The sequence below is a fragment of the Aspergillus versicolor genome (assembly GCF_001890125.1).
Source record: "Aspergillus versicolor CBS 583.65 unplaced genomic scaffold ASPVEscaffold_1, whole genome shotgun sequence".
NCBI lineage: Eukaryota > Fungi > Ascomycota > Eurotiomycetes > Eurotiales > Aspergillaceae > Aspergillus > Aspergillus versicolor.
In genome coordinates, this window is record NW_024467524.1 from 2,311,126 (window position 1) to 2,323,010 (window position 11,885).

The 11,885-nt window shown below is 51.1% G+C and overlaps 5 protein-coding genes across 5 annotated transcripts; 2 read left to right on the plus strand and 3 right to left on the minus strand.

The window, feature by feature from the left end:
* Positions 1-306: 306 nt before the first annotated feature.
* On the plus strand, positions 307-1,998 carry sclB (putative C6 transcription factor; the record flags this gene model as incomplete). Its single annotated transcript, XM_040816545.1, has 2 exons — positions 307-945; positions 1,033-1,998. The coding sequence occupies 2 exons, from the start codon at positions 307-309 to the stop codon at positions 1,996-1,998; spliced, it is 1,605 nt and encodes a 534-aa protein (XP_040662426.1).
* A 1,590-nt stretch (positions 1,999-3,588) lies between these two features.
* Positions 3,589-5,707, minus strand: ASPVEDRAFT_78422 (Hsp70 family protein; the record flags this gene model as incomplete). The annotated part of the gene is made up of 6 exons (XM_040816546.1): positions 3,589-4,000; positions 4,088-4,548; positions 4,643-4,933; positions 5,007-5,283; positions 5,354-5,526; positions 5,603-5,707. The coding sequence occupies 6 exons, from the start codon at positions 5,705-5,707 to the stop codon at positions 3,589-3,591; spliced, it is 1,719 nt and encodes a 572-aa protein (XP_040662427.1).
* A 338-nt stretch (positions 5,708-6,045) lies between these two features.
* Positions 6,046-8,225, plus strand: ASPVEDRAFT_36069 (uncharacterized protein). Its single transcript, XM_040811123.1, has 4 exons — positions 6,046-6,381; positions 6,429-7,036; positions 7,086-7,929; positions 8,157-8,225. The coding sequence occupies exons 1-3, from the start codon at positions 6,206-6,208 to the stop codon at positions 7,742-7,744; spliced, it is 1,443 nt and encodes a 480-aa protein (XP_040662428.1). The 5' UTR covers positions 6,046-6,205; the 3' UTR covers positions 7,745-7,929; positions 8,157-8,225.
* Positions 7,972-9,886, minus strand: ASPVEDRAFT_78424 (uncharacterized protein; the record flags this gene model as incomplete). The annotated part of the gene is made up of 2 exons (XM_040816547.1): positions 7,972-8,788; positions 8,853-9,886. The coding sequence occupies 2 exons, from the start codon at positions 9,884-9,886 to the stop codon at positions 7,972-7,974; spliced, it is 1,851 nt and encodes a 616-aa protein (XP_040662429.1).
* Positions 9,887-10,601: 715 nt separating this feature from the next.
* ASPVEDRAFT_36071 (J domain-containing protein) lies at positions 10,602-11,851 on the minus strand. The gene is made up of 3 exons (XM_040811124.1): positions 11,661-11,851; positions 11,562-11,605; positions 10,602-11,504 (listed from the first exon to the last, which is right to left on the minus strand). The coding sequence occupies exons 1-3, from the start codon at positions 11,721-11,723 to the stop codon at positions 10,976-10,978; spliced, it is 636 nt and encodes a 211-aa protein (XP_040662430.1). The 5' UTR covers positions 11,724-11,851; the 3' UTR covers positions 10,602-10,975.
* Positions 11,852-11,885: the final 34 nt, after the last annotated feature.

Here is an 11,885-nt window from a genome sequence, read left to right on the forward strand (position 1 = left end):
CTGGCTGTCCGGTGCTGATCAACGCGTCCTATTTTATGACTCCTCCGAGAGTGAACCAGTACTGACTGCTGATTATAAGCTCTCCTGTGGTCCTCACGCTGTAACCGTGCGAGCCTAATTATGACTGTCGACTGACCAGCACATCCATCGCCACAACCGAGTCGTCTAGCGAAACACTCCATCTATGTCAGACATGCTGCCCACCTCTAGATCGGAATCACCCAGTCTTCTATTATTGTGAAGGCCTCTGTTGCTCTCTCGACCTGACGCAACAAAGAACGAGACGGTGCCATCGGCATTTACCAGATGCAATCTCTCGTCCTCCCCCATTCCTTTGCGGCATCAGAATTCGGACGTCTTCGATTCCCAGGCCCCGAGCGGCATCTGTTGAATCGGCCTCGATCTGCAAATGCTCGACGGTTCACGCCTCGGGATCTTCCTCTCCCCTGCTCTATGTCCAGCTCAGTCCCAGCAGAGGACCCGCTGGAGACCCTAGGAAAAGTGAGGCGGCCTGGACATCCAGACCTGCCAAAGCCGGTAACGACTGCTACTGGCACTTCCGTTGGCGCAGCATCAGCGACTACCGCAGGGCCTATCCTTTCTCCGACGTCTCCTGACGCAGCTCGAGAACCTGCGTTGCAGCGCCTCGTAACAGCACCGGCAGACGAGGCGCTGCGGCAGTCGCTCGCATTCAGCGAGCCATTTTCATCCTCGCATTTTCCTCCAGCATTTACAGGACAGTCATCCTCACAGCCCTCAACGGCGGCGTATCCGCCACCAACGTTTGGGGCTGCAGCAACCGCACCTGCGTCTCATACATTGCCGCAAAAGACCACCCGACGAACAAAGGCTCACGTTGCATCGGCATGTGTCAACTGTAAGAAAAAGCATCTGGGCTGTGACCCGGCCCGGCCGTGCCGGAGATGTGTATTATCTGGTAAAGCTGTAAGTCTTTCTTTTTCTCTTTTCAGAAACCTAATTTTACCGCCATTGGTTCGTTGGAGTAGGGTTGGCTCATAGTACGCTTCATAGGAAACTTGCGTCGATGTCACTCATAAGAAGCGAGGGCGGCCACCGTTGAAAGCGGAAGATGGTTCAATCCGAACGTATGCAACGCAGATGGATCACAGGGGACAACCAGGGGACCACGGAGCCGCGAGACGCCCGATGCATCGTGCGACCTCCTCCCGCGAAATTCGGCCTATGACTGATCTTCAGATCCATCCCGCGCAAACAGCGATGATGAGTGGACGACCACCAGTACAGCACCAACGATGGCCGGCCGTGGTATATCCACCTGGTATAGACCCTTCACTGACAACGCAAAGGACGATGGGCCATAGACGATTTTCTTCTTCCGGATCTGCTCAATCAATGACTTCTGTTACGCCACCAGGCTATATGACTGTTCCCGCAGGTTACAACCCGGCTCTGGTAGCTGGCCGTATGCCTGCTGGTGTTGGTAGACATTCAATGTCATCTTACCCAAACCCGCCAATGCACCCCACTGCATCACCACCACAATATCACCAACCCTACGGTGTCCCATTTTCTCCTTACCCTGAACATACTGGAATTGGGAACCGTATGTCAATGGGCGAGGGACCTGGCCAGAGAGACCCTCGTGAGGGGCTGTTAGAGTCCCCGGTCAGACTTCCCCCTATTTATCCTTCGCCGGTAGCCAACCCTCAGCCACCCCGACCCAGCGAACCTTATACAGCGGCGTGGTCGCCATCGCATCAACAAACCCAAGATTTTCGCCAGCATCAGACAGGGTTTATGGAGCCGATATCCCCTAGTAACCAAATGCGCCCACCTGTCACCGACGTTGGTCAAATGAGCCATCTCAGCGCATTGTCTCCTACAGAAGCTCAGTCGCAACGACTGCCACCCCCTCGCACATACGATGAGCAACGCGAGCACGAAGGCGATGATGGAGACTCGTCGAGGCCCGCGAAGCGCCGTAAAATGGCACTGGATGACATGGTCAACGACTAAACGCTCTCGTCACGCCTATCCTCCCCCATTCAGGACTTTAATTTCCCGCTTTAACAGTGGGAAATGCATATTAATCTGGATATTGATGTTTGTAGCAGGGTCTACAACGACTGACGATCCTGATGTACATTTCCTTTGTTTAAATAATTATCTCTGACAGGTCAGCTAGCACTTTGTTCGATTGGCTGTATACTACTCATTTACCTGTCCACAATCTCTTGTTATGATTTCCTTTGTCTTCTTCTTCTTCTTCCTTTTTTTTTTTTTTTTTTTTCCTTTTTTCTTTCATCACCGTCTGGGTTTATATACTGTCATTTATTTTTCTGGAAGTTGCATTGGCGTTGGGATTTGGCCCGGATCTTCATTGCATGGCGTGTTGCATTTCCCAAGGATACCTCGCAGGACTTGAGGTTTGTTTCATTGTCATTCATACTTAGACAGCGTTGGATTCCTATTACTACTGCCCGGGAATGTAATGTATTCTCTCTTTCACTTTTCGTGCATGATCTGGTCCTGGACCGGCTGGCTGTTTCGGATTGGTACCTAGCCCTAATCAGACTCCTCACCTGAACATTCGCTGTGCCTGTCACTGATAAGACTATTCGACATTTACTGCCGTATTCTCCGTATCTATGGGTTCGTCCCAAATTGAAAGATCCCGGCCCAACGTGACGAAAATATATTCACGTCGTGACCACTCAATAACATCATTACCGCCATATCCTTAACCACGCCATTTGAACCCCGAGTAAATAACGCAGAGTTCGACCTACGGCTCGCCTATAAATGCCCACTCAATCCCCATCTTAGATACCCTTTTCTGACATTCTCAACTAACCCAGCCCTTCTTTGGGCGGGTGTTGGAAATTCTCATGCCCTAACTTCCTGCCCTTTTGGCTATCAGCGAAATCGCGTGCGCTGGACCAGATACCCGACTAAGACAACAGCTTGATATTCGACGTAGCCTCCATACCCTGCTGGGGTCTTAGAAGTCTAGCTATATCTACGAGATAAGAAGCGAACAGAAATAGGAAGACCGCAAACGATTTATCGAGGTTGAGAGGTGGAAATGGAACCATTCGGCACCATTATCCCTCTAAAATTGGAGCCAGCCTGACACAAGAGAGGCGTCGCGAAAGACTGAAGTCTCGGTGTGACGGAACAGCGCGTACGTCAAGAAGTGGCTGCGCGGGGACTGCAAACTTCCACTGGTCTCATTATGAATCGAAGCATATCAGCCGCCCCCCATCCGGCTCATTACATTCTCGCCGTTTTCTAGCCTTGCCTAAGGTGGTATCAGTGATATCCATTGCACCCCCAGAACAATACTCGGGCACCTTTTTGTGGTGTGCTGGATAAGTAAATCGGTTCTAAAGAACTGGCTGAAACAAAGACTCGACAAAATATGCTTTGATTGATGCGATCTAGACCTACCAATAGGTATACCAGAGCTGAACTACGCGAGATGTTAGTGCTCTCATACAGCTCCTGTTCTCCAAACAAATCTGCGTAATGTAATGATATTGAGCTTAAACCACAGCAAAAAAAAATATAAAAATGCTTGAATTCGAAAATGCAGCAAATCCCATCCTAATATGCGTACTCCGCACTAACCGAATCATACTTCTTCCCCTGTACAGACAGCACATACCGCGTCTCCGCCGACGAATAAGTCGCCTCAATCACCGCATCGATATTGTAATAATTCTTCCCGTCCGCTCGGCGGCGGATCGTCTTTTCCAAATCCGTCTGCGGAATGACCGAGAGGTTCGCCTTGAGTGTCACCAGTGACTTTGTGCCGGGCCCTTTGTGGATAGGCGCATCATCGTCCTCGGCATTCGCAAAGACTTCCGTGTACATCATCTGCGGCTTGCCATTGCTAACAGCGAAGTCTTGGAAGAAGTCGATTGGAATTGGCTTGTTTTCTTCGATCGTTTGGCCTTTGTTCAGGAACCAGAACATTGCATGTGTGCGGTAGTGGCCGAGGCGGGCGCACCAGTATCTGAGTTCTTGTTAGCCTTTGCTTCTAATATAGCTTGAGCGCAGGGGAAATAGTGAACTGAGTGGGTGGGTAGATTAGGAATCATACTTCTTGCTTTCATCATGCTTACCCTCCTTGAATGGCGTATGCAGCTGAACCCCATAATGCTTCCGGGCCTTCCTACTAACCACATCCACCGTCCGGAGGGCATTTGTCCTCGCCAACCCCATCATCACCGCGCCCCGCACAACAGCCGTCCACGCATTTGGCGGCTGCAGAACCTCCACGCTCTTCAGAGCATCGCGGCACCGCTCCTTCAGGTAGCTGTTCTGTCCGAACCCACCAACCAACAGGACAGCGCGGATCTCGGTTTCCCCGCACGCGGCAATTTGGTCCTGTACATACTTGATGACCTTGAGAACCACTGGCTCGAAGATCTCGTACATCTCTTGCGGCGAGAGCGTGACCTTTCCGCGCCGGATGTTGAGTTCAGCGTTGTTGGCTAGCCCTGGGACGGGGATTACGTAGCCTTGGTTGCCGTCGATGGTTGGTGAGTACTGCTTTTTGATCTGTTACGCAAACATAGTTAAAAAACCATCTATGCATCGATCTGGCAGGGAATGGGAGAGGAGAAGGAGGAGGAGGGAAAGGGGGAGGACATACAACAGAATCAAACCTCTCCATCGCCTCCTGTAGAACTTCATCATCCCATCCGTCTTCCCTCCCGAGCTTGCGCGTGAGCGTATCCGCAAACCGCCTATTCAGGAATGTCGAACCACAAGGCCCGCCAGTCCCCGTCGTGACCTCCTCAACCTGCAATATCGGCGTCAACGCGATAATCTTGTACGAAATCAAGTCGACTGTGCCGCCGCCGGCATCGCAGAGGACGAAGCTGTCGCCAACTTTGAGCCCGTGAGGGTCTAGCCCTTGGATTGCGTAGATTGCGGCTGCTTCCTATAGATGAGTTAGTACTTGAAGGGGAGAGGGGGGGCAAAGAAAAGAATGAAGGGGAAAACGGTTTTCGTACTGGCTCTGATACAAGCGAGATATCTTCATTGTTCTTGATAAATCCGGCCTTCTGGCAAGCTTTGAGTGTTTTATCCTTTGCAGCCTCGGTCCAAATTGCAGGGACGGTGAGCGAGAACTCAAGCGGGATAGTGCGGAGGAGCGCGGCCCCGAGTTTCTGTTCGAGCGTGTACATAATTTGCTTGTACAGCGCTGAAAGATAGTCCTCTGTTAGCTTTTCAGGGGTCTTGTCGCCCCAGCTTTTAGTTGAGACCAGAGGGTTGCTTTCGTCGAGACCGCTGTCACCAAGCCATCTTAGCCTGCGTATACTTCTCATGGGGTGGTCGAGGAAGGGAATGAGGACGGTACAGTTTAAACCACTGGTATCGGTCGACCAATGCAGGGATTTGGAATCCCCATTCCACGTTCTCGCCGCCGGAGTCTTTGGTGTATCGTAGCTCTGTAGGCACTTTGACGCTGCTGATGCCTTCTTGCGTACCGGCGTGGGAGGGCCATGATTCGATAACGGAAATGTGATCAGCCTAGGTAGATAAAGACAGTAACATGTTAGTCAAGAAACCTGATTCAGGTATTGTTAGGGAAGCTGGTGTGACAAACCCGTCTGGTCTCTGCCCACGCGACGCCAGTAAAGGTCGTCCCGAAATCGATGCCGATAACGAGCTTGCGGTCGTCGACAGAGAGGGAACTGAATTGTTTCTCCATATTGCGAGTCTTTGCGAGAAGAAAGCAAAATGAAAGAAAGAAGAGGAATAAAGGAAAGAAAGATGAGAAGACCAAGAAAAGACAGCCGTTTGCTCAACCCGCAGCCTCAGCCGTGAGACCAACGGGCGTTTGTTTGTATGGCATGTCTTATCATCTCTCCCCTCACCCCACCCAATCTTGCTCTGGCTCCTGACTCAAGTCCGATCGATAATGCTCAATAAACCAATCGTTATTTTTACTTCATGCGCAGAGCCTCGTGTCCGGGCGGCGTTCCAATGAAAGTCGGCGAGCAGCGCCCACGTTCGTATACGAGAGGCTTGGGAGCCCTAACTAGTGAGAAGGAACCGTGCCCCGGGCACTCTGCAATCTGCCTTGCGCCTCTTTCTCCGTGCCCCGGGCATGGAGACTGCCCCTCAATGAGGTCACTGCTCTTCTATTGTGTGGATCCGCGGTCGTGTCGAGTTGGTGATCTTGCGCTTCACTCGTGGCCTTCTTGCGATGTTCATCCTTGCTGAGGAAGAGCAGATTCACAGTTCGCTTTACCAGGACGTTATGGACGAAGTTGACGCTGTGATGGCGCCGCAAACGTTGAAGAAGAAGCAGGGTGTCGTTGGTCCTTCGAAGGAGGTGGAAATTGAGAAAACGGAGATGGAGAAGGTTGAAAAGAAAGAAGCGTGAGTCTTCAGTTGATGTTTTGCTTGTCGCACTCTAATCTTCTCAGTCCTACTCCAACCACCACCACCGAGTCATCCAAACCACAACCGCCTCCCAAAGCACTTATCCCGATTGATCTCAAAGAGGAAAATACCGAAAAGAACAAAAGGCAGAACAATGAATCTCAGAAGCCCGACCCCGACCCCGACCTCAAACCTCCTACTATCTCTTTCCTCCAAGATGAGAACGCTGCGCTGCGCACCAGAATCACCCAGCTCCAGTCCGATCTCCAGGAAGCCCAAGACTTTGTCTTCAGTCTACAACCCCGACACCAAACGCTCACCGAACCAGAGGCTGTCGAGGAATTCACAGCGCTCTGCGCCGCCGTCGAAGACTGGGTCGACCAGAACCTAGGCGACTCCATCGACGAAATGGTGGTCAGCAAAGAACGGCTCCGCCTCAAAGACACCCAGAACCTCATGGACTTGATCCCGCCCGCGGGGAAGGCAGCCTTTGATATTGCAAACACGGACATGGATAATATCCAAGCTGCCATTCTACGGTTTCTCAACGACGTCATATTCTCGCAGGACTTTTACTGTCCTCTGCCCCCGTCAGAGAGACAGTTTGTTATGACTGTTGAGCGTAGTATGAGGGATTTGCAGCCGCGACGAGGTATGCCTCTTCCCTTATCCTAAGAGGCCTACCAGCTAACCAGGCTTAGACACCCGTGCCTGCCGCCACTGGCGCATAGAAACATACACCGCAGCAGCCGAACGCCCCGGCTTCTCCGCATACGCCGAAGACCGCATGTGGGAAATAAGCTGCGAGATGGCAAAGATGCTCCGCGTACTAGCCACAGACACAGACGAACATCTTGCAAAGAGTTTTTTCGAGACCGTCATCAAGCCAGCGTGTAAACTCGCCCGCAAGATGCACCTGTGCTTCGACGAGTATACACTCGAGTGGTCGACGTACCACGATAAGCAGCTCCTGGATCCAGTAGCGATCTTTGAGAAAGAGGCTGGTGTGAAGGAGAAATTTGCGAGTTATGAGTTTGTGGATCTGAATACGAGGAAGACCTTGAGGGAGAGGCCGCGAGTCGAGGATGGCGAGCCGTTGAAGGTGCAGTGGGTGTTTGATTTGAAGCCGAGACTGGTGTTTCGCAAGTTGAGGGCGGATTCGTGGGCGGAGGGGAAGACTTTGACCAGGCCGGCAGTTCTGGTTTGTCTTGCTGATCAGAAGAGGAGGAAGAACATGGCGGCGCCGGCAAAGAAAGGGGAGAAAGAACCTATTAATGTCTTGGGGGCTCTGGCGGGCTGGCTAAATCGGGAAAAGGCGAGTAGGAAGCCGGCAGCAGGGTTCTTTTCTGGGATATTTTAGAGAATGGGTGACCTTCCAAGTTGTAATATGAAAGCGGCTATCTCATTACGGTGTGTTATGCTATGCTATAGGTAGATTGTCTGTATGGAATTTGCAATCTGGCTTGTGCATCGAGTTCCCTACTCTCCTGATCTCATTGTAGTCGTTTAAGCAAACCCAGCAGAATTCGTGACGGCATTTGATACCTTCGTAAAAAATCGTCAGTGAGAGAAAACAAATATAAAAGGCTATGAGCTGCCTATGGCTGGGGCCGACACCGGCCAGTATGTGAGGACCAAGGGCCAAGGCAGACCCAGCAAAACTCCTTTCTGCATTTGATGCCTGTATCGGTCAACCAGCCGGTACGTGGCCATGAACAGATCAAAGATCAGGTAAAGGCAAGGAAGGAGGAACGTAAGAAAGGTGGGCTTACAGGTCATATGGTCACATCCCTCGTTCTTCTCGATTGGCCATTGACAACCCGGACAACGCTTTGCGATCTCCTCGACCAAGTTCACCGACAATTCAACCTCCCGCATCCGCCTCTTCAACATTTCGATCTTCTCCCTGAAGTCATCCTGTACAGCATCTTCGCTTGTATCCTGTCCATCGTCTTCATCTTCCGGCTGGCTCTGTGCCCGCGCTGCTTCGGCCTCAGCGGCCTTCCTCTCCTTTCGCAACCGGGAGGCCTCTTCGTGTTGCTTCTTGCGCGCCGCTTTCTTCTGTGTTTCGTGCAGCTTCGCTTGTCGTGCAGTCTCCTTTCTCTTTGCGCGGCTAAGTTCCTTCCGTTTCATATACTCTCGCTCCACCGGGGCGAGGCCGGCATTCTTCTCCTTGATAGATTTATAACTATCCGGATCCCAGAGAACAGCATCATACTCGTCACATGTGAACTCATCGTGCCATTTGATGGAGTGCTTGAAGCAGGATTCTGAGTTGCAATTGAGACAACGCACGAGCGGCTGGTCGGCGCCTGGTTCGTGGAGTTGGCCGAAAGGGCAGTCGAGGCACCAAACGAAATTTTTGTCGACGGAGACCGCAGCCCGAAAGGAGAATTTGTCATACCTTGATTAAGCGATATTAGTGTTTCTGAGTTCCTGTTGAATATTATAAAAGAAGGATCAAATACCGAATAAAGGTCTCCTCGTCTGCAAACCGTTTAATATCCTCGTGGATAAACAGCGTCTTGCATTCTGGACACTTGATTTCGTTCCAGAACTTGGCCTCAAGATCGTGCTTGATGCTCCTCGCTAGACAAATATAACAAACCGACGGTGTGTGCTGGCAGGCGACGGATAGCGTATCCGGTGCCTTGACCCCATCCGGTCCAAATGGCTCAAGACAGATAATGCATGCCTCTGGTGCATGCTCCAATTTGGACCGCCATCGTTTCACTTTCTTCGCGGGGTCCGAAGAAGACTTCTGTTTACCAGATTTCTTAAGATAGCCGACATACAGTGCTTCCAACTCTTCATCAACTTGTTGGAAGAGCGCCTGCGGACCCTTTGGGCCTGGAGGTGTTGGCTCTGGTTGTTCTGGCTCTGGCTCCGCCTCCGGCGCTTTGTCCTGCTCACGCACTATTGATGTCGGAGCTATACCGAACTGCCGGCCGAATAGAGGAATCGCATCAGTTGTGTCAGAAAATATGAGGAGGTCCGAGGCTGGATCAGGCTTTGGCTTGGGCGTGGATATTGGTGGAGGCGTTGAGGCTGGAGGAAGCGTGGGCGTAGAAATAGGGTTGGCGATTTCATCATCCTCATCGACGAACACCCGAGTGTAATTGGGCTGCGGTTGTTCTTCTTCGTTCCACTCAATCTCCTTCCTCGGAGAATTGACCTGCAGAGGATGAGCATCCGGAGTCCACGCATGCAGCTCCGAAACCTGAGCGTCCGACGACGCTGAAAGTTCCGCAATGGATGTTGCTTCCGTACGCGCTGAGAATGTGGACGTCGTCGGACTGCTGAGCTCTGCCAACGACGGTTGGTTAAGACTCGAGATATGCTGGGGTGCTTGCGGCTTTTTCGTAGACAGCTTTTGACGAGACTCCTTTGTGTTCGTGACGACTGCTCTTGAGCCTGATTCCGGGGCTGGAAGGGACCAGACGCTATGATAAGTTCCAGCGTTTCCCTTCTCCCCGCCGAGGAACTTGACGAATTTCCTCATTGTTTCTGTTTCTAGCCCGAATGTTAGATACTAAAAAGGCGTGATATGAAATAGGAGTTCACTTTAGCTGTTAAAATGGCAGGGTGTTGGATGGACATCGCTCGGGAAGAGAAGGCGTTGGGAATCATGGCTGTTTGTCGGCGGCGGGGACAGGAAGCTGTCGACAAACGCCCAGCGCGCAGTGGCCCAAAGTCCGGGCATCTTTGGCGAGTAGGAGGGAGTCTGCCTCGCGTTGGATGATTGAATCACTGAACACGAGGTGCTGCGCTAGCTGCTGGGGTCGGGCAAAGCGATGTCTTGGTGTTGTGGTGGCTGTACTATTACTGTCTACCAATCATCCAGCAGCACGTGAAGAGGAGAGAGTCACCAACTGCCTGGAGAATCGGTCAGAATTAGCTCTTGTGAAGAAGGGTTGACCACTTTAGCACAACGGCAAAATTCTGTTAAGTGACAATCGTCAGGTAGGTAAGCAGCTGGGGAATGACGAGATGCTGGTTTGAGGACTGAGATGGCTGGGGTCGTGATTCTCCTTGAAAGACCCCAGGTGGCCGATGGCCGTGCTTTAAAAGCAATCTGGTGAATCGCTGCGCCACCTCAAGTCATAGTGATTAATTCGGAAACCGGTATTGCTACTCAATCGGAGCCTCAAAAGGTTGTGATGATACCATAACCTCCAATGGATCCAGTCTACTTCTACTACCATTGTCACGTAAGTCAAAACTGGACTATATATTCATTCAAAATGAAGATTACTCTCGAACCTGCGGGGCAGCCGCAAGAGGAGAAGTCTTTGTCATGATCATTCTTATGACATTTCCTGCCTACATTGAACCTACAATAAGTATCATGCATCTTCACCAGTTCAGTTACTGGCACTGACACTGTCATCTTGGCCAAGGTGCAGATGGAACAACCGGCTGCCAGTCAGAAATGAGTAGAAACAGACTTTGGTCTGGGAGTAGAGACCATTTGGCAGTGCTTCGTGGTGGTTGCAGTGACAAAGGCGCAGTATAAGGACCCTTGCATGCAGATCATGAATAGTCGGCTGGCGCAATTTCAAATGCATAGCCTTCACGGTTGAACATAAGATCATCCCAAGACCTTCATCTTTTTCTTCTTCTTTTCGCCGTCCTTCTTCTGTCCTTTCTGCCAATCACGCCAGCTCCCAATCCGCTTATCGCGACTATCCTCCCATGCCTGATGTTGATCACGTTTCCGCTTCCGCTCTTCAATTTCTTCCTCCTCTTTCCGCCTCTCCCGGCCCTCTTCTTGTAGCTTCGCCTTGGCTTGTCTTCGCCTTCGTGCCTCTTCCTCTAACAATACCTGGACCGTCTTTTGCCGCCATTCCTTTTTGAACTCATCAGTCTTCAACTCCGGCGAGTCCAATGTATACTTGTGTTCGCGAATCAAGAGCCGTCGAGCATCTGCAATACATTCATCCAGGTATGAACGTTGTTTCTCATCCATCAGGGCGGATTGGGCTTTCTTCAGACGATCGAACGCATCTGGCGCACCCGGGTTCTGCGTTTTATCCGGGTGAATAAGTAATGATTTCTTTCGATACTGTATCTTTATGTCCTTCTCCGTCACTCCGGGTTGAAGGTCAAGGACCGCGTAGCTGGCGTGCACGAGATTAGTTTCTAGATTCGGCGGAAAGGCTCTTTTCGGGACTTACGCATCTAAAACAAATGATTTTCGGATGCGATCAATTTCCGCATCCTAGCTAGATTAGCGGCAATTAAAGCAATTGGCATCGATTTGGCAATGCACTCACCTTGGTGAAATCGGAGGCCTCTCGCTCAAGGGCATCTAGGGCATCTTGCTCGTCGTCCGACATTGTGATATCGGGATATTATTGGGCAATAGAAATTAGATAGTCGAGATCAAATTATGATGATACCACAGGTTGCCGTGGTATAATCACGGCAACAACCTTTATTAGTTCGTTAAGCCTCTGGGTATCGCGATTCGCAACGTTAAAGGTGACGCTATCGCAAGA